Source organism: Hypomesus transpacificus, chromosome 5, assembly GCF_021917145.1.
Source record: "Hypomesus transpacificus isolate Combined female chromosome 5, fHypTra1, whole genome shotgun sequence".
Classification (NCBI taxonomy): Eukaryota; Metazoa; Chordata; class Actinopteri; order Osmeriformes; family Osmeridae; genus Hypomesus; species Hypomesus transpacificus.
The window spans coordinates 3207559-3228467 of NC_061064.1; the positions used below are offsets into that span (position 1 = coordinate 3207559).

Sequence of the window (20909 nt, forward strand, 5' to 3'; positions counted from 1 at the left end):
ACCAGACTGAATCGCGATTCAAATGTGAATCAATGTTTCCCCCCCACCCCCTACTGGATAACCAGCCTGGCATCCAGCCAGCCGCAGACCAGGCCTGCTAACCGCTCCCCCTCTTGTGTTAGATGCTGAGGGACAAGTTCCGGGAGTTTGCCCGGGACACCAGCAACATCGGGCAGGAGCGCGTGGACGGCGTCAACGGCCAGGCGGACGACCTGATCGAGTCGGGCCACCCGGAGAACGCCACGGTGGCCGAGTGGAAAGACGGCTTGAACGAGGCGTGGGCCGACCTGCTGGAGCTGATCGACACGCGCACGCAGATGCTGGCCGCCTCCTACGAGCTGCACCGCTTCCACCAGGACGGCCGCGAGGCGCTGGGCCGCGTGCGGGAGAAGCGCGAGGCGCTCCCCTCGGAACTGGGCCGCGACCTCAACACCGTCCAGCACCTGCACAGGCAGCACACGGCCTACGAGCACGACATCCAGGCCCTCAGCGGACAGGTACGCCCACGCGCTAAACCACCCGACCTCCACCTCCCCCCCCCCTAAACCCAGGCAGCGTGCGTGGTTCTGAGCTGGTCCTCCTCTGCCCCCCCCCCAGGTGAACCAGGTGCAGGATGACGCGGCGAGGCTGCAGAAGGCCTACGCCGGGGAGAAGGCGGAGGAGATCCACCGCAGCGAGCGCTCCGTCACCGAGGCCTGGGAGGGCCTGCTGGGGGCCGGGCAGGCTCGCCGGCTCCTCCTGCTGGACACGGTGGAGAAGTTCAGATTCTCCAACATGGTGCGCGACCTCATGCTGTGGATGGACGGGGTCAACCTGCAGATCGACGCCCACGACAGCCCCAGGTGAAGCCACGCCCACCCCTTGTTCAACTTGATTGCCGTTGAGCAAGTACAACTACAGTACCCGCCACATCTGTCCTGGGATTGGATTCTCCGGGGAAGGAGAATGATTGGGGCCTGAGCTGACCTGTCTGTGCCCTGCCCTGCGTCCTCCAGGGATGTGTCCTCAGCTGGGCTGGTCATCGCCAACCACCAGGACATCAAGTCTGAGATCGAGACCCGGGCCGACAACTTCACCGCCTGCTATGAGATGGGCAACACTCTCAACAACAACAACCACTACGCAGCTGACGAGGTATGGACTCACACACACACACACACATACACATAGATATACAGAGTTGTTGGCAGTTGGACTGCTGTCCTGACCCGTGCGATGTGACCGCGTCTCAGATCCGGGAGAAGCTGGACCAGCTCCAGGGTCGGAGGGCTGAGACCAACAAGAAGTGGCAGGACAAGATGGACCACCTCCAGATAGGTATGTTCCCTGGGCAGGGTGGGTGAGGGGTATGTTCTCTAAGCAGGGCGGGTGATAGGGGTATGTTCTCAGGGCAGGGCGGGTGAGGGGCATTTGAACCAGTAGAACTGAGTAGCAGGTGAGTGTGGGGTGTCAGGACGTCTTTGCGTGTGGTCGGCGTGTCTCGCACCCCCGGTGTGACCCTCCTGGCCCCTCTCGCCGTGTCTCCGTCAGTCCTGGAGGTGCTGCAGTTCGGCCGGGACGCCTCCGTGGCCGAGTCGTGGCTGGCGGGGCAGGAGCCCCTGGTGAGGGCGGGGGAGCTGGGCGCCAACGTGGACGAGGTGGAGAGCCTCATCAAACGCCACGAGGCCTTTGAGAAGCTGGCCCACGGCTGGGAGGAGCGCTTCATCCTGCTGGAGAAGCTCACCACGGTGAGGGCGTGTGTGTGAGGTGTGTGTGAGGTGTTGAACAGATATAGCAGGCATGGCATCTCCTGTGCCTGCCTGAGTGTGTGGAGTGATGCACGTCTGGCTCCTTCCTCTGGCCACAGCCCCGTCTGGCCCCTCAGACAGCGGCTGGCGAGCTCCTCCGGCCACAGCCCCGTCTGGCCCCTCAGACAGCGGCTGGCGAGCTCCTCCGGCCACAGCCCCGTCTGGCCCCTCAGACAGCGGCTGGCGAGCTCCTCCGGCCACAGCCCCGTCTGGCCCCTCAGACAGCGGCTGGCACGCTCCTCCGTTAACCATCCCTCTGTGTGTCAGCTGGAGGAGCAGGAGCGTCAGAGGAGGATAGAGGAGGAGGAGAGGGCGAGGCGGCCCCCCACACCGCCCCCCACCGAAGTGGCCCCATCCGAGGCCGAGAGCCAAGCACATGAATCTGCTGCCAGGTGAGTCTGGGAGGCCTGGAGGCCCGGGGAGACTCGGGCTGCTGCTAAGTGGAGGGGTAGAGCGCAGGGGCAGAGCAATTTGACTGCCAATTAGGAGGTTCCGGGTTCGAATCCCCCTTTGTTGCTTTGGATAAAAGGGTTAGGGTTATGGTCTATGTACACACGTCTTCTGGACATGCCTGGGTCGTGTTCTCACCCCCCCTGTGTACCCCTCCAGGACCAGCCTGGACCAGACCACCCTGAACCAGTCAGTATCTGTGAATGGAGTCCACAGTGACCAGGACACGTCCCAGGTGAGACACACCTCACACAGTCTCATCATGCTGATGCTCTTCACATCCAGTCACATCCAGACACAACCAGTCACAACCAGACAACACCAGTTACATCCAGTCACAACCAGACACCACCAGTTACATCCAGTCACAACCAGTCACAACCAGACACAACCAGACACAACCAGACACAACCAGACACAACCAGACACAACCAGACACAACCAGTCACCATTCTCAGGGATGTTTGACCTGGAATTCGACGATTCGTCGTTTTTTGGTTCACAGTTTGGATGTTCAATGTCGTGGTCTTCTTCACGTCGTCTTATCCATGTATGATGATGTGTTTTCATTGTTTGTACGTGTTACGATATGTATATCTTGTAACTTGTAAGTTATCAGTAATCATTAAGAAGACCTATACGGTCGGTTCAACATCAGTCCATTTATGTGAGATGATACAAGTGTCTTTGTCTTTGTACGATCTACTTGTTTGTGTGTCAGGGTCTTGTTATGTTTCACTAACACTGGCGAGCAACACTCCACACTCCAGGACCTCTTACCTTTCCTGTTGCGTTTTTACCTGCAGTCCTTATCAGTCTCGTTGTCAGTGGGAAAGAAAGCCCAGCCTAAGCCCGTCTCTAAGCCCGTCTCTAAGCCCAAGCAGCTGGAGCGTGTGAGTACCCGACCAGGCGTAGTCCTAGCCTAGCCTCCTCATCCCTCCCCCCTCCCCCTCTCCCCATGCCTGGCCTGCACCCTGCTCCTGGTCTGCCGCAGTACCTCAGCCTGGCCCAGCAGAGGGCGCCATTGCTCCCTGTCACGGCTGCCATCATTGCTTTCTTTGAGCGCACGCACAACCTCCCCAGTGTTGCTGTCCAAGCCTGTCCCCCCCACCATCCCCCACCCCAACCCCCCCCCCAGGCTCTCCTGGCTACGGATTCCTCACATCCCTCTGCTCGTGAGTGGAACAGTCTCTGTCCTGAGTTCCCCTCAGTCTGTGTCCGTAACTGTCCAGGACATGAGTGGTTGGGAGAGCAATTGTTGTTATTAGCTTGAAGCTAGCGAATAGAACCCATGTGTCGTCTTGACTCGTGAAAGTAGCTTCGCCCAAGTGGTCTTGTGTTTCTGCGTGCATTCAGCTGTTGTTTAGTAGGCCGACTGGAGAATAGGTTTTCAACTGAGGTGGAAACTCAAGATTTCCAATCCAAGTTGATGCTAGGGAACGTAGTCAACCATGTGTTGTCCCTCATGGGTCGCAGTGAGCCCTATCACTTCCTGCTGCCTTGTTATGGACCATGTCTGGAGTTCTTCAGTGGAAACGTCATTGCATGAGTGTGTGTGGTGCTGTGTGTGTGTGTGTGTGTCTGAGACGCTGGGCTGGCCTCCTGCTTCTCCCCTCCTGGCAGTGAGGGGGCGCTGTGTCACGGGTCACCTCTGTTTAGAGTGAGTCGGTATCTGTGTGAGGATGTTTCTGTTTGAGGATGTTTCTGTGTGAGGGTGTTTCTGTGTGAGGGTGTTTCTGTGTGAGGATGTCTGTGTTTCTGTGTGAGGATGTTTCTGTGTGAGGGTGTTTCTGTGTGAGGCTGTTTCTGTGTGAGGCTGTTTCTGTGTGAGGATGTTTCTGTGTGAGGATGTCTGTGTTTCTGTGTAGTCCTCCTGTGTTTGTCACGTTTAGCGCATCGTGAGTTCACCAACAACGACACACTGCTGTTTTTGTTGTCGACTAGTGGTGTCATCATGGCTGCTAGCTCTGTGGTCTTTCTGTAGAGGAGAGAGAGAGTGAGAGAGAGAGAGTGAGAGAGAGAGAGAGTGTGTGTGTGTGTGATGTGCTCCGTCCAGCTGTGTGCTGACTAGCCCGTCTCTCCCCCTGCAGGGCTCTGAGACAGACTCTGTGAACGGGCCGGGTCGAGACAGCGGCCTGGCCTCCTCCAGGCTGGACCCGTCGGCCACGCTGCCCAGCAGGGGCGGGGCCGAGTCGGGCCCCGACGCCATGGAGGGCATGCTCTGCCGCAAGCAGGAGATGGAGTCACACAGCAAGAAGGCAGCTACCAGGTAAGGGAGGGGAGAGTGTGTGTGTGGGCAGGGGGGAGTGTGTGTGGGCAGGGGGGAGTGTGTGGAGGCAGGGGGGAGTGTGTGTGGGCAGGGGGGAGTAGAGGGAAGGACAGAAAGGAAGACAGGGAAGAAGAGTGGCAAAGGAGACATGAAAATGGAGGTGAGGTGAGTGAAAGAGAGGGCTGTGATCCCCTTGTGATCTCTGACTGAGCGCTCCTCCCCTCAGATCCTGGCAGAACGTGTACTGCGTCCTGCGGAAGGGAAGCCTGGGCTTCTACAAGGACAACAAGAGCGCCTCCAACGGGATCCCCTACCACGGGGAGGTGCCCATCAGCCTGGGGGAGGCCGTGTGCGAGGTGGCCAACGACTACAAGAAGAGGAAATACGTCTTCAAGCTTCGGTAGGAGCACGTCATGAGGGGAGGAGGTGGGGTGAAGGGCGGGCGGGCGGGCGGTTCGTCGGTCGGTTCGTCGGTCGATTTGATTCGATGGCTGAATAAGCCCGATTACTCGTTCTCCGGGTGACATTCAGAGAGAGCCCAGTCACTGCGGTCCTAATGCTGTAGAGGTGATCCAAAGGGGAGTAGAGATGTGTTAACACTGAGCTTGTCCTCTCCGTGCTGTCCCTGCAGGCTAGGAGATGGGAAGGAGTATCTGTTCCAAGCTAAGGACGAGGTGAGCGCCAACACACACTGGTCACAACGTGGCTCCGGTCATGCCTGTCTATCAGTCGGAGTTAACCCTCTCTGTCTGTGTGTGTGTGTGTGTCAGGGGGAGATGAGCTCCTGGATCCGCTCCATCCAGGCCATCATCCCACCAGTGGGCTCAGGGGACCACTCTCCCGTGGGCCCCCGGGCCCTGAGCCGAGCCATGACCATGCCCCCCATCTCTCCCAGCTCGGCCGAGGCCGGGGGCGTCACCATGCGCAACAAGGACGGCAAGGACAAGGACCGGGAGAAGAGGTTCAGCTTCTTCGGCAAGAAGAAATAAAGACATTTTGGTGTCGAGGGGAGAAATAACACACCGACTTCAACCCAAACAATATTTGTCAAAAAAATTCCAACAAACTGAAACGGGCAGAAAAGGAAAAAGCGGTCTTGTTGCATCAAACGCTTTGCTGTTCGGCCTCAGCCCTAAGGAGTCTCTCAACAACTACAACAGGCAGAGCTTGCTCTCTCTTTCTATCTCTATTCATTTGTCAGTTATTTCCCTTTAGCTATCTGGAACCGTCTCCACATCCAGCATCACCCCTAGTACTCCTGTGTCCATGGCTTTCGTGAGTTTTAGGCTTTTGGGCCAACAGAGCTATATTGGCCGGACTCACTAGTAGATAACGAGGGGATTCTTGTGGAAGCAGGGATAGTCACTCCGTCTCTGGCCAAGAGAGAGTGAGGCTCCCCTCCAGTCAGATCCCCCACCACTCTAGATCCGGTTTGGGTGGAGTTAGCCAGGTTAGTTGGGTTAGCCTAGTCTGGAGACAGGCAGCTTACTTCAATGCTGTTAAAGTGGCACGGGAGAGAGCGACCATGGCACACGGTGCTACGGCAGGTTCCATCTTGACCTGTTTTCTCATCTCTCTCTCTTTTCTCCTTCGGAAGGACCACATCCATTTTGTTTTGGTATTGATGTTAATAACTTTACCAATATTATTGCTGTTATTTTATTTATCTTTTTTTTGCTGTTGCAGGTTTGAGAAAAGATATTATTTAAAAGAGTTTGTCAGTAGAAATCTTGAGTAACGTTAAGGAGGAGAGTTTTGGATGAGCGTACGAGACCACGTTGGTCTCGATTCTGTTTGTTTTGTTCTCTTTTTATTTTTCTTGGAAGGGAATGTTCTGAGGCGTTTTTAAAAACGGTACATTTTAGCAGTGTGCAGAAAGTGATCATCATTGGGGAAAATGAAAAATAGATATTTAAAGTGGTTTTATTTTCAATTTTATCTCAACTCTTACTTGTATTTAATTTTGTTCTTCTTCTGAGGGATTAATTCTGCATTGATTTGGAGTTGTTTCTTTATAAAGCAGAGGGTTAGTTTTCTAGTAAGGGTGAGTGTGAGTTGTGGTGCTGTTGGTTTTGCACGTTTTCTGTTACTCTTGATCAGAGGCAGCAAGTTGGGTGCCACTGTTCTATCTTTACACACACACACACACACACACTCACACCAACGGAAGTTAATGGGATGGCTTCGAAAAAAAAAGGAAAGAAAATGTTTTTTTGGTTTGAACATGTAGATGACACTGCTAAATTGATTAAACGTTCCTCCTGGATGATTTTCAGACTTCAGTTTTCCTCTTCAAATCCCTTCTCCAGGTATAGACACGTAGTGTGTCTGAACCCTGTTCAGGAGAGGATATGGGCCACAGGAACACTCCTCTGAGAGACTGAGGGGGGGCAAGCAGGGCAGAGAGATCGGGTGTGTGGGGGGTGGAGGGTCATTATAGGTGGGCTAAGGAATGATGAGGTGGCAGATGGGATTCTGGGTAAAGAATGTGTGATGTCAAGTGCAGGATGATGATGCCTGAGAGAGCTGCGCTTTACTCAAGCCCATGTTTACTTAGTACTTTTCACAAGCCCAGACTATCCATTTAATTTAATCAGTGCTTAACCAGAAAGCGAGCTTTATCGTTGATAACGCATCGTTTGGTACAAATCTTCAAAAGAATGTTTCAAACGCTGCCCTTGGCCTTGACTTCATGTATGGCCTTAATACCCAGGTACTATACGCAGGCTCAGACAGGCTCACAGCCTCGGCTTCAGGATGTGAGGTGAAGGAGAGCAGTAACCATGGCGATCTCTCTGCGTTTGATGGTGACAGTCAGGAGGGGGGGGGGGGGGAGTCTTAGTGGGTTTTCAAGGCGAGCCGCGTGCTGTTCCGTGTCATGTCCGTATGTGGCATGGCTTCATATAGGATTATACTTGTATAGGTGTCATCGTTGTCTCCAAGTTCCATCTACTTGATGTTCTCTAGGTACGTGAGGTTCCATGTAAGCAAGGTCTAGCATGGCATGATATACCATGAAACCCACACTGGGTAGGGGGGGAGATTTACACAGGACCGAACTGGTCAAACTATCTCACCTCTTAACAGTTAAAGATCAAAAATACAAAGAACAGTTCATTGAAACCGGTCATTTTAAATAAGACGATGTTTGAGTCCAACAGCAGACACGTTTGGAACGTAACATTGTTGTTTATTAGTAGTGCAAGGCTGCTTACCCTTGTAGGTGTTTTTCCCAGTTGCTCTCTCATTGCCAATAGTGGTAGGAGCTGTAATGGATGTTTTAAAGAACATTTCAGATAAACTAAGCAGATCGACCGGCCTAAACTGCTTGGCAGCAGACTGTTTTGTCTACGAGGTTCTCAGAACCAGCTTTGAGGCAGAGCTTCTGTTTAGAGTGCGGAAGCAGCTGAAAGGTTCAGTCTGGGATCTAAGTGTTGAGCAGCAAAGCTGAAAGCTGGCTTGGTCAGGACTTCCTGTCTACCAAACTACCAGAGCAACACCTGAACGTTAAAAACAAGCTTGAATGGACACTCCAAACTACCGAAGCTAGGTTCTAGTGCCCTCTCGTGGACGTACTTGTGCTATGGTGACCCTCTTGAAATCCTGCCAGATTCAAGGAGGTGCAGGTGGGAACAATGAACAGCCCAGGCAAGTGATCGGTGAATCTCTGGATCTCTTATGAATGTTGACGTCTTAAAAGTAGGTTGGCCAAATTGGTCATGTGATGCAAAATAATGGATGCTGTTATTTCAAATGCTTTAAACACCATCTCTCTCTAGGACACAAAACACACACACCCTGAAATGCCTGGCTGTGAACTGGGGTCAGACTTGGGTTGATGATGTTCAGTCTGAGGTGAGCGATGACCGAAAAGGCCAGACTTTATCATTGCTGGCAGAGGGCTGGTAAGCGCTTAGAGGGCGATGCTGTTGAGGGACTGTCCCAAACGTGTATGAAGAAGGGATGTCTCCTGCTTGAAGAGGAACAGACACACGTGGACAAGAAGACAGATGGCAAATTTGAGCTTCCCTTTTTAGCTTTAGGCAGCAAAGGGGGGGATGTGCTGTTTTACAGGGGCTTGTATTTTCTCATCCGGTGATCGGTTCTGCAGCGTTTGATAAGCCTGTCCATGCAAACTCATTTTCATGACTTTTAAAGAATGTCAGTCCCTTCCTCTGTGACTAATTGGAGTTGTTAATATCACTACTATGATTGATTATGTTTATTATCATTCTTATTATTGCTACTGTTATTACTACTACTACTGTTACTACTGCAACTTACTTATTACTACAACTATAACTGCTGTCCATTTTCAGGAATTTGTCTGTAATACCAGACCCTTCCACAAGATGTCCGAGTGCTGTGGAGCATTTTCATTACGAATCGAAATGTTTGTTGACTTGTGTATCTACATCTAATATTAGGAATAATAAAACATGGTTAAAAAGAAAAACATGCCTTGTGCATATATAGTTATTTGTAATGTGTCTCTTTGTTTGTGGATTTGAAACTACAATGCAACTTTACATGCATTTCCTAATCCTGTTCGTCTCAGTGTTCATGTCGGAAATAGAAGCTCGTACATGCTGACAAGAGCGTATGCTGATGCCAGGTAACCTGTAAATAATTTACATGACCCCGACTACACCAATCTGTTAAGCACACAGGTGAGGCAACGTTCACTGCAGAACCTTCAGTTACGATATTCTGTTAAATTAGCCTGGTCTCTGGGTGATCCAAACTGGCACTTCGAAAACGATCTGTGCGGCTCCCAAGGGCAAGCCCTGGGAGCACACAGTCACATCCTCAGGCCTATCCTGACGTCAAAGGCTGAGAGAGGAAGGGCATTTCAGGCATGTCCTGTCTCCCGTTTGCCAGACTTGAACAAACAGCTCTGAGAGAGTACGTCTTGTTCTTGGTTTTCTCCAACTTGGCTGCACATGGCCTCCTCTAAGTGCTTCTAATGTGCTGTCTGAAGCGTGCCCATCATTCTCCAAACATGTTAAAGGGCCAGGTAGTCTGTGTCATACCACACCCTGCTGAAGCATTGGCATCCTTCACATCATCATCCCCTGTATCTCAGTTGATTCAATGGTAGTTGGCATGTTACATAAGGGGGGAGGGGAGGGTATGCAAATGTTCCTTGTTTAGCAGCTTGTTTGTAACATTAAACTACAGAGGATGGATGCTGGTGTGACCTTTTGTGTTTTTCAAATGACTTCAAATGTCATTCCCTGCTTTATAACTTAAATAGAAAACACTTATGTGGTGTTGTCACGGTTGGAAGGACTGACAAATACTCTGATCTAAATAGTAACGGCCACTTTCAAATCCACATTCTCTGCACAAGAAGTGTAAATGGCCTCAAAGACCTCAATTAATCAAGTTCCCTGGACAACTTGGCAACTGCAATATACTGAGGCAGTTTTCAAAAGCGTCAGAGCCCTCTTTCAATAGGCTCTCACTGGCTCCCCTTTCTGCTAACGGCTAACCTAACAATAGCCAGTAACCCAGCGACCGTTGAAGCTCCCAGAGAAAAGACAAGGAGGTCACAATGCTTTTAGGAACCCTTCGCTTCAGTAGCAAAGTGACTCTGACATGCTAGACTACTCCTCTGTCTAAAATCAGGATGGAGTAACATTTTTATACAGTCGCGTTGTTTTATTCATTAACTAGAATGAACTAGAATGAAGATAAAGGATGATGTCCCATTTGGTAAGTTTTCTTGTATCTTGTTAGTATTTTTAAGTTGTTCTTTTGCTCTGATTCTAATGCAACACAGATGAGTCACCCATATTCATTCATATATTCCAACTGGTGATTTGAATGCTGCCTAATAAAATGTTATCTACCAAATAGATATTTCACAACACCCCTTGCTCTGCCACATGCAAGTAGATAACTAAAGAACTATTTTGAAGGAGGCTGTGGGTAGTATTGCATTGATTTCCTGCTCTTTAAGCCCCGATGCATTATGCATGACAGCAGCTATGTGGGGGGATGCGTCGTGGACACAGGGGAGCTGACTGCACACTCTGCTTTTTCCACTTAACAGTCCAAGGACACGGTGCAACTGAACTCCTCAAAACATTAAAGTTCGTTGTATCTCAGGAATATACGGGTCTCTGAAACATTCATAACATCTGGGCCGTATTTAGAGCTTAGAGAGGAAGGAAAAACGACAATGGTTGCTGTGCCTGTGTCCGGGACGGAACTGCACGTGCGCTGGATCATTGGGCCCGCTACCAAAACCTGCTTCAACTTGACTCAGTGTTGATTACGCAACGTTTTACACATGAAGGCATTTACACCCCTTGTTAGGTTGAAGTTAATCTCGTTCAATGTTAATTGAAGACAGATTTTCAAACATTGTTGACTCAAGGTGGCCAATAGCTTTAGCAGGATATTTTAGGGGGGGGGGGGGGGGGGGGGGGGGGCTGTGAGGGGTATCTGCCTTTTTTAATAAGTTGTCATGGTGCCTCTCTTCTGGATGCCACGTGCTATTGAAACTCTAATTCAATGTCCACGGTGCTTTACACCCCATGCAGGTGGTATAGAGCTTTAGACTTGATTTTTTGCAAAAGCCAAGAAAGTTTAGACACATTTGACAATGACAACTACCCACTCTCTCTCTCTCTCTTTTTGTTGTTGCTTTATTGTGATTGTGTTTACTGCATTCTCTTGTGTTAGGTGATTACAAAGCGATTAGCGATAACAAAGTTATGGTAGGCTTGATGAACACTTGATTCAATCATGATATGCCCTTCTGGATTGTCACGTTTGACTGTGAACTAGATAATAATACATGTTTCCATGGAAGGTAGTTGTGGCAGAACTATCATAGGCCTGCCTAGTGGTGTAATCGGCGATGAGTCAATAATCGCGCGCCCGTCGATGCGTGCACATTTGAACAGCGACGGCAGCGCCCATCTACGGCAGCGCCTGCCTGGGTTGGAATTTGGGAGCAACAAGGAAGAAGAGAAATATTCTAATAGAGACATACAAAGCCTGGTATGGATCATTGCATTTCTGAGGAATAGTCTTTGCCAAACCAAGCCACGATGTATGGTAGTTGATGCAGCACTGATGTAGCGCGGACTATAGACCCTGAATGAACCCGTTTAGATTTACCAGCCTGCCACGAGCGTTTCCACGCGTTTGCCTTTTTCTGCAAAAATCCGGTGCCGCACTTTACAACTCCTCACCAATTGAGGAGGTGCACCCGCAAAGCATGCGTACAGGAGAGCGCGCGAGGGGGTGTCATATGAAGCGCATCTCTGGTTCCACTGTATCAGCACATCCACTGCAGGCTGCGGAGCACAGTTTCAAGTGAAGAGGTAATTTTGGTGGTGAAGCCAGGCACCTCTGCATCGCTGCACTCACGGAGACCTAGTTAACAGCTTTAACATTACATTTTTTCAGTGGCCGGATTGTTTTAGAATTCTGTGCCATAGGCCCTATTCAAGTTTTTTACAAGCCTATAGGTGCTAACACTATTGGATGTAGGAATTATCTTGGAGAGACGCGGTAAGTCTTTAACTATGTTATTTTTAGCCGCTAAAATAGCGCACCTTAACTACAACTTACTAAGATAAGCTTTATCTCCCTTGTACAATATTGAGGTGCCGCCTCGGTAAAAGTAAACTACTTCTATGCGATATTAGCCTACCTGCGGTCTTGCAGTAGCCCACTGTTATATTCTTAAAACATGAACGCTAGTTCATAAATTAGGTTGACGAAGGATTGTGCATTTATTAATATTACCTATGATGTAAAAGACTGGGATAGGATACATGAGCAGGTTACACAGGAACTGTAAATGCGTCATAAGATGACGCATACACCTACATTTGTTTTCTCATTCCTTTGAAATGATCAAAACAAATAAATAATACATTTGCATAACGGTTTTTACAAGCAATGTCACATAGGGATTCACATACAGTGCCCTCCAAAAGTATTGGAACAGTGAGGCCAATTCCTTTATTTTTGCTGTAGACTGAAAACATTTGGGCTTGACATCAAACGATGAATGTGAAACCAGAGATCAACGTTTCAGCTTTTATTTCCAGGTATTTACATCAGGATCTGATGCACAAATTAGAAAATATCACCTTTTTGTTCGAACCCACCCATTTGTCACGTGAGCAAAAGTATTGGAACATGTGACTGACAGGTGTGTTTTGTTGCCCAGGTGTGTCCTATTACATACATTATTCAATCAATAAATACCACTGAATGTCTACACTCAGGTTCAGATTGGGTAAGATAGGTTTTGTCTATGCAGACTGTATTCAGAGGTGAAAACAACATGAAAACCAGAGCGCTGTCTTTGGGTGAAAAACAAGCAATTGTGAGTCTTAGAGAAGATGGAAAATCAATCAGAGCCATTGCAGAAACATTGGCCATAGCCAGTACAACCATTTGGAATGTCCTGAAGAAGAAAACTACTGGTGCATAAAGTAACAGACGTCGAACAGGTAGACCAAGGAAAACATCAGCAGTTGATGACAGAAACATTGTGAGAGCTGTAAAGAAAGACCCTAAAACAACTGTTAGTGAGATCAGCAACAACCTCCAGATGGCAGGAGTGAAGGTATCACTATCTACTGTTCGCAGAAGACTTCATGAACAAAAGTACAAGGGCTACACCAGAAGATGCAAACCACTCATTAGCAAGAAGAATAGGAAGGCCAGGCTGGAATTTGCCAAAAAGTACAGAGATGAACCTCAAAAATTCTGGGACAAAGTTTTATGGACTGATGAGACAAAGATTAACTTTTACCAAAGTGATGGAAAGGCTAAAGTTTGGAGAAAGAAAGGAACTGCTCATGATCCCAAACACACAAGCTCATCTGTGAAACACGGTGGAGGTAATGTCATGGCTTGGGCTTGCATGGCTTCTTCTGGGACGGGCTCATTAATCTTCATTGAGGATGTAACACATGATGGCAGCAGCAAAATGAACTCGGAAGTCTACAGAAACATTTTGTCTGCCAATTTAAGGAAAGATGCAACCAAACTGATTGGCAGAGCCTTCATCATGCAGCAAGATAACGACCCAAAACACACTGCCAAAACAACAAAGGAGTTCATCAGGGGCAAGAAATGGAAGGTATTAGACTGGCCAAGTCAATCTCCAGACTTAAACCCTATAGAGCATGCATTTTACCTGCTTAAGAGGAGACTGAAGGGAGGAACCCCACAAAACAAACAACTGAAAGAGGCTGCAGTGAAAGCCTGGGAAAGCATCAAAAAGGAAGAATGCAAAAGTTTGGTGACGTCAATGGGTCACAGACTTGCTGCAGTTATTGAAAGCAAAGGATTTGCAACTAAATATTAAGTCTTATTCACTTAAATATGTTTTAAGTATATCTGTTCCAATACTTTTGATCACATGACAAATGGGTGGATTCAAACAAAATGTGATATTTTCTTAGTTGTGCATCAGATCCTGATGTAAATACCTGGAAATAAAAGCTGAAACGTTGATCTCTGGTCTCACGTTCATTATTTGATGTCAAGCCCAAATGTTTTCAGTCTACAGCAAAAATAAAGGAATTCGCCTCACTGTTCCAATACTTTTGGAGGGCACTGTATACCCATAGAACTGCATCTAAACCAACGTAAAAGAAGACAAGGAAAAAGTCTCATGAAAACTTAAGTGACAAAACGGAAGAAACCTTGGGAGGAGCAATTCAGTGTGAGATCCCCTCTTCCAAAGACGTTTGGTGAGATAGAGAGGTGCCAAACATGCAATGAAAATAGAGATAACATGCCCAAGTGAATGGATGATGAAACACATCTATTCAGAGTTATGAATGAGAGCATTTGCAGTGCTCTTTGGTGTGTGTCAGTGTGTGTGCAGTGATCAGCTACTGTGATGGGAAGTACAGGATCAGTGGAACGCCACAGGATGGTCAAGTAGGCATCAGGAGTTCTGTGTGATCCATCAGAGGGCATTGCAGACCTAAATGTGTCTTGTTATCTAGGTCCAGAAGGCATTGTAGGATGTCCAGGACTACAGATTATGGAGAAAGAGTTTACAATGTTTTGTAACCCAAAAACAATAATTTACATAGTGCTGTTTTTGTGTCAATATCATTAGACTAAACACAACTGTTCCCCCTCTGGCCCAAAACAACTCTACCATTTCTATTTAAGGTGGGTTTTTTTTCCTTCTCAAAATGATTAGCTGGGTCATGTTTATCTCAGGAGGAAGGAATGTGAAATGTCATCCAGAAACATCTCAGATCCAGATCTTGTACTAATCACTTTGAGTACAGGCTCGTGAAAGGAAAGTTTGTCAGGTTGGGGGGGGGTTTAACACCTGACATTTTTCAACCAGACCATGTTTCAACAGCCCTGGTGGAGTGAAATTCCCTCCAACTCGTACCAATGTTCAGCCTCCCCTCTCGCCCGTGTCTGTCCCTGCCCTCCTGTGTGACAGGAGTTTGAATAGTGACAGTGCTGGCATTGTTTAAAAAGTGCTCAGTTGCAGTGAACGGTAGTGCATAGTGAACAATGTCCTCCTTAGACCTCTGACTGCGCTCTTTGTGTGAGCTCTCAATGGATGCTCGAGCCCAAAATGTTGTGGTAGTATGTTCCATGTATGATGTAACAAACAAACAAACAAGGACGATTTTCAAGGGCTTCATCCAGCGTTAGGGTATAGATTATGGTCGTTAAAGACGGCAGCCATAGATGCAGGTCAGATAGTCTCATATCTGGAAATTAGGTCACATATGGTGCACCAAAAAACAGTTACTATGTAATTACTCGGACATACTCTTTGTCTTATGTTAATGTTTTTTTTAATCCACCAAACAATCTAAAGACCTTAAAAAAAACTAACATTATATTATGTATAGGGTTCTATACATCGGATCTATCCTGTATCTGGGTGAATGTGTGGATGAACATGCTGTTCCTTGGTATCAGTAAACATACTTATAACATGCCTATAACATGCCTCATGAAACTTTCATGTGAGGACTCCCATTCTCTGATAATTTAATTAATAAAATGCGATGAACCCTACCAGTTACGCCACAACAAAACAATATGGCCAATGCCTGCAGTATCCAGATCTGGGTTGACGACCTTGGTGGTCTGTCTGTTCCTCTAGACCGTTGCACTCGACCAGTTGTCTCCCCTCATGTCTAAAGCTGTTTCAAAACAACCAATTAATGTCATGTGACCAGTATGTTTAAGCCAGGGGCTGGAGAGGCCTGGGTTGGGGTTGTTGTGGTGAAAGATGAAGCAATGAACCATCAAAACCACCTCTTTAGGGGAGGACAGTGCATGGTGAGTTTTAAAGGTATGTGTGTGTGTGTGTGTGTGTGTGTGGGTCCGCGTGCATCCACATGCCCATGATTGTGTGTGTGTGTGTGTGTGTGTGCGTGCATGTGTGTGATTGTGTGTGTGTGTGCAGATGATGGTGTGTGTGTGTGTGTTCATGATTGTGTGTGTGTTTGCGCTTGTATGATTGTGTATGTGTGATGAGGAGAGGAATGTTTAAAGATGAAATCTTTCATCCATTAGTAACCTGCTGATGTCAGGTGTGGAGGCTAATGGACTTCTAATAAGACTGACCTGTCAGCTCAGACTAACAAAAAGTGTTTTGTGGAGGCATGTGGACACATTTTTGGCTGTGTAGAAGTAGCCTTATGTAGAAGTCCACGAACATTGTCAGGGTTCAGACGAGCCGCTTAGATGCTTCTGCCTCTGTCCTGCCCTTTCAAATGAGACGGAATGTGCGCTTCAGACCGTAACAAAGTGTTCAAAGTGTTCACGTCCACAGGCCAGGTCCACAATGGTGGCCCTGAGAGAGGCTCCCAGGCTCGGCCAAATGGAGTAGAGGGCAGCCAAGAGAGAAGGCCGGACCCAACGCTCCCTGTGTTCCACAGCGACTCGTTATCTCCACAGACCAGCGATCTCTCTCTTTCACTCCCTTCGTGTCGCTCTGTGTCCTGCTCCGTCTGTCTGTCTTGCTCTCTCTCTCTCTCTCTCTCTCTCTCTCTCTCTCTCCCTCTCTCTCTCTCTCTCTCTCTCTCTCTCTCTCTCTCTCTCTCTCTCTCTCTCTCTCTCTCTCTCTCTGTCTCTCTCTCTCTCTCTGTCTCTCTCTCTCTGTCTCTCTCTCTCTCTCCTCTCTCTCTCTCTCTCTCTCTCTCTCTCTCTCTCTCTCTCTCTCTCTCTCTCTCTCTGACCCTCACCCCCCACCCCCCCCCTTTCCCTTTTTTTCCCCCCTTCTTTCCGTTGTTCAACAATGTATATCAGTCCCATTGTGAGAGGCATCTGCCAACACCCAGAAGTTGGTTAGACCAGCTCCTCCTGCTTGGCACAGGTTGCATCACGTGACTTCATATGGGCACCTTTTGTGGTTGAATACAGTCAGGCAGCCATTGTTTCTATTCACGCCGAGGTGAGGGTTGGTTTTTCTTGTAGGAGGCGTTGGCCTTTTGTTACTTTTTGAGGGATCTTGATCTTGCTCTAGATGCCTGTGTAAGTGTGCATCTGCCCCTCCCTCTCTTCCTTTCTCTCTCTCTCTCTCTCTCTCTCTCTCTCTCTCTCTCTCTCTCTCTCTCTCTCTCTCTCTCTCTCTCTCTCTCTCTCTCTCTCTTTCTCTCTCTCCCTCTCTTTCTTTCTTTCTCTCTCTCTCGCTCCCTCTCTTTCTCTCGTTCTTTCTCTCTCTAGCACTTCATCTCATAGTTGTAACCAAAGAAGTATGAGTTCATATCTGTGGCATGCGAGCCAGGCCCTCTTGTGTTCTCCAGGTGCTGCTGCTCAGCCCAGCCCAGTCATGCCCCTAGGGTCATGGCTCTCTTGAGTCCTGATGGAGGCTAATTTGGCTCCGTCAGACCTGATGCCTGTCACCGCTCCTCACGCTGCCGGCCTAAAGCTGCCCCAAAGCTGTTTATATCAGGCTAACCCCCTGCGGTGTCCTCCTCCAAATGTCCTTTCCTAATTCACACTTTGACACTCCCAACGTCTCCCCCTCCCTGCTCTGTCCACGCCTCACACGGCTGGTCCACATGATCTCCCTCCAAGACGTTTCAGGAGCGGGAGCGTATCTCATTCACGTCTGGTGGAGTCGTAAAATGTGGGGATTCAACTCGCTTTCTGACCATGTCACCCTCCAGCAAAGTGAGTGATTTCAGTTCAGCGTATCAGGATTCACACTACTCAGGGGAACAGTGTATTTTCCCACATTGCACTGCCAACAACAATAGACTGGGTGATTATTTTATGTCCTGTCCCCAAATGATTCGATGGAAATATGGATTTATTTTTCTTTTAGCTCAACTCATTAATATCTTGGATGTACTTGATGTGGTTAAATATCTTTCTCAGAAAGGCTAATCAAACCGGTTTCTGGGCTGTGGAGATTTTCGAGTACGTCACCAGTGTTAGCTTCTCCTTGAGACACAATTACGCTTTTAATCTAATTTCATCTCAAATCATGATTTTAAATATTAATAAAAAATTACGAAATAACTCTTCCATCTGTAATTCTCAAGTGATGGCAATTGCATGATCTGAGAGGCCTGTATGGTGACATGTCCTTTACTCCTTTGTCAGCAGTTGCAGGCGAGCAGTCTGGATGGACGGTCCTCTGACCTCACAGAGACGTCTCCTAGCCATCAAGCGTATCCGCCCGACATTCCTTCCACTCTGAAGATCTGTCACAGAGGAGTAGATTCTCGTGGACTTCCTTTAGAATAACAACCGACCTCCAGGGAACGTAGCTCCAGATAAAGGTGCTTGCAGCAGTGCGGTCCTCCAGTCCAGTTCTTGAAGCTCTGTGTGAGAGGAGCCCTCCTGAGCCTCCTCTCCCAGCCAGCCCCCTCACATTGTTGCCAGGGCTGAATCTCTGCTGCCCAGGGAGGGGTCCCGACATGTCCACCAAGGCCCCCATTTACCTGAAGCGGCGGAGCAGGAAGGGGAAGAAGGAGAAGCTGCGGGACATCCTGTCCTCGGACATGATCAGTCCTCCGCTGGGGGACTTCCGCCACACCATCCACATCGGCAGCGGCGGCGGCGAGGACGACCTCTTCGGGGACCTGTCCTTCCTGCAGGGGAAGTTCCACCTGCTCCCGGGCCAGCAGGGCCACAGCCTGTCCCAGCGCTCCAGCATGTACGGAGAGCCCTTCCAGTTCAGCCGCACGGCCAGCGTCAGCGGACACACGCCCTCCTCGGAGAGCTCCCCCTTGCTGAAGAACGCCTTCTCTCTGCCTGTCATCGGGGGGGTGCAGGCCATCACCCTGCCCCTCAACTCCGCACCCCCCCCTGCCCCCCAGTCGCCTCAGAGTGCAGCTCCTCCGCCCAAACCCCCCAGACTGCACCTGGACGACAGGGCCCTCCCCTCTGGCCAGGGTCCCTCCTCTCCGTCAACCCAGTCGCCCTGCGGCATGGCCAGGTTCAGCCCACCCCTGCCCAGGGTCTCCTCGGTGGATGACGTGTGCATCCAGGACCCCTATGTGGAGGATGACAGCCAGGAGCACTCCTACATGTCCCATGCTGGCTCCCTGCTCTCCCTGCACCTCGACCTGGGCCCCTCCATCCTGGACGATGTCCTGCAGATCATGGACAGCCATCGTCTGAACGGGCTTAACAGCACCTGTCTGCAAGGGGGCATGCAGGGGATCTACACCTGACGACATGCACCCTCCTCCACCCTGCCTGCACCCCCTCGGCTCACTGTCTTCTTTCAGTCCTTCTTAGTGTAGGTGAGACAAGGGACTGTAACGTCAGATACCCTTGCAGGATCACAAGGCTGGGTAATAGAGCACTCATATTAAGTGCACACTCCTGGCACTTTGCTTCAGTTGCTGTTAGTGAATACCTTTTACACTTTTGCCCTCATGTGAAATGTCTGCGGTAAATACATGACTCAGACTGTGCTGACACTGTTATAGTACAGTATGTCCTTTCTGACGTTCCTCACAGACAACTACGAAGACTTTGGTGGAAGAGTGCACTGCTGGTCAGAAACGTTAGCAAGCATGTGAGTTTTTTACTGCGTGTAAGGACGCTACACAGCTCCTAACCTCCCCGTCTGTTCCCTGGCAACACAGAGGCCTGTGTTACAACACAGAGGCCTGTGCTGCATCACACAGCTCGCTCAACTCTGCTGGGACCCATTTTCAGGCTCTGCTTGGTTCTGTTGGTGCTATTGTTCTCAAAGACAGGCGGATGGGGGAAAAAGGAACTGTACAAAAGGGTGATGTCATTCTCCCCAGGGACCAGAGTGGGAGAAGAGGTGACCTCCTTGAGTCTTTGACACAATTCTCCTGCTTTTCTTTTTAAACCAAGTGACCGATGAAACCATGTGTTTTATGTGGAGTTTGATGTTGAATTGAGGGCCTGGGTGAGGAAGTGTACTCCAGAAAACGAGTTTGAAAGTTCAACAACAGTTTCGGGCCCACTGAGGCTTGAAATAATGGATATAATAAGATGTGCAGTAGCTACATTACCATTTACTGAAAAGAGTTTATAATGAGATTCTCACTACAACTGCAAACCCCTGTAGGATTCCATGCACTGTCTCTATTACGTTAAGTAACCAAAACATCCCCATCTGTTTTGGGGAAATCTAAACTGGTTATAGCTGTTGTAGAGATATGTATGCTGGAACTGTACAGTATTTTTGATATTACAAGGGCAATGCAAGAATACTACAGTATTCTGAACAGCTTCATGGGTTTGTTTTTCCTCAATTATTACTCGTAGGTATGATGGTATGATTATAATATAGCAATCTTCTTTTTATTTCATTTTAAGGCTCTCTAATTCACTGCATACTTTTGAATTTGGTGATGATGGTTTAGTAACCATTGAAGTCCACCATGCTATTAGAAAGGGGCCCATAGCACAAGTAACTCATAGGCTTTTATTCTGGATAGTAGTGATACAGTAACCATGATAACATCACACATTTAGCATGCACTTGGAGGACACCATGGTTGACATTTAAAATGTATCGAACAAAAGCACTAGAAATTATTATTTTTGTCTGTATCTTACACAGAAATGTCAACTTGCAATAAAACCTGCTGTAATTACATGCTTGGTATGATGAACAACTGTAGGCCTATAGCACCACTGTTATCAGATGTCTTTTGTTGTAAATGTTGACGTCCTCTTTGGGATATACACTCGTCAGATACAATTTCACTACTGAGTTGAGCTAGATATGAAACAAGTAGGAGTCGGGCCCAGTGCTATCTTCCTTTTGCATGCTCATGAATCCGTAAATCCATCCTCTGAAAAAAGCTCCCAGGTTCTTGACTTGTGAGTCTGTGCAGAGCAGGGGGTGCGTTATCACTGGCAGTATATCAGACACACACAGTACTCCTCAGCCCAGAGAGGATGCGCTAGCCTAAGATGAACTGTCCAGC

General features: G+C 48.6%; 2 protein-coding genes across 6 annotated transcripts in view; both read left to right on the forward strand.

The window, feature by feature from the left end:
• Window positions 1-6775, forward strand: part of LOC124467786 (spectrin beta chain, non-erythrocytic 1) — a 34409-nt gene extending 27634 nt beyond the window's left edge. Inside the window, 11 exon segments of the mRNA XM_047020215.1 lie at window positions 123-497; window positions 598-842; window positions 996-1134; window positions 1233-1317; window positions 1531-1727; window positions 2055-2179; window positions 2397-2472; window positions 4328-4506; window positions 4733-4906; window positions 5138-5180; window positions 5277-6775. Of these exon segments, the coding sequence (XP_046876171.1) occupies window positions 123-497; window positions 598-842; window positions 996-1134; window positions 1233-1317; window positions 1531-1727; window positions 2055-2179; window positions 2397-2472; window positions 4328-4506; window positions 4733-4906; window positions 5138-5180; window positions 5277-5495 (1857 nt within the window). The 3' untranslated portion in view covers window positions 5496-6775.
• A 3428-nt stretch (window positions 6776-10203) lies between these two features.
• Window positions 10204-20573, forward strand: cdc42ep2 (CDC42 effector protein (Rho GTPase binding) 2). Of its 5 annotated transcripts, none has more exons than XM_047020220.1 (2): window positions 10204-10224; window positions 18091-20573. In XM_047020220.1, the coding sequence occupies exon 2, from the start codon at window positions 18408-18410 to the stop codon at window positions 19164-19166; it is 759 nt and encodes a 252-aa protein (XP_046876176.1). In that variant the 5' UTR covers window positions 10204-10224; window positions 18091-18407; the 3' UTR covers window positions 19167-20573. The 5 variants fall into 5 exon arrangements, with proteins under 5 accessions (XP_046876176.1, XP_046876172.1, XP_046876173.1 ...); XM_047020216.1 differs by lacking the exon at window positions 10204-10224 and adding an exon at window positions 11415-12036; XM_047020217.1 differs by lacking the exon at window positions 10204-10224 and adding an exon at window positions 11415-12036 and having other exon boundaries at window positions 18094-20573.
• Window positions 20574-20909: the final 336 nt, after the last annotated feature.

Excerpts from the sequence above, each read along its gene's own strand:
- cdc42ep2 (XM_047020220.1), top strand. The coding sequence starts at position 18,408 with ATGTCCACCAAGGCCCCCATTTACCTGAAGCGGCGGAGCAGGAAGGGG.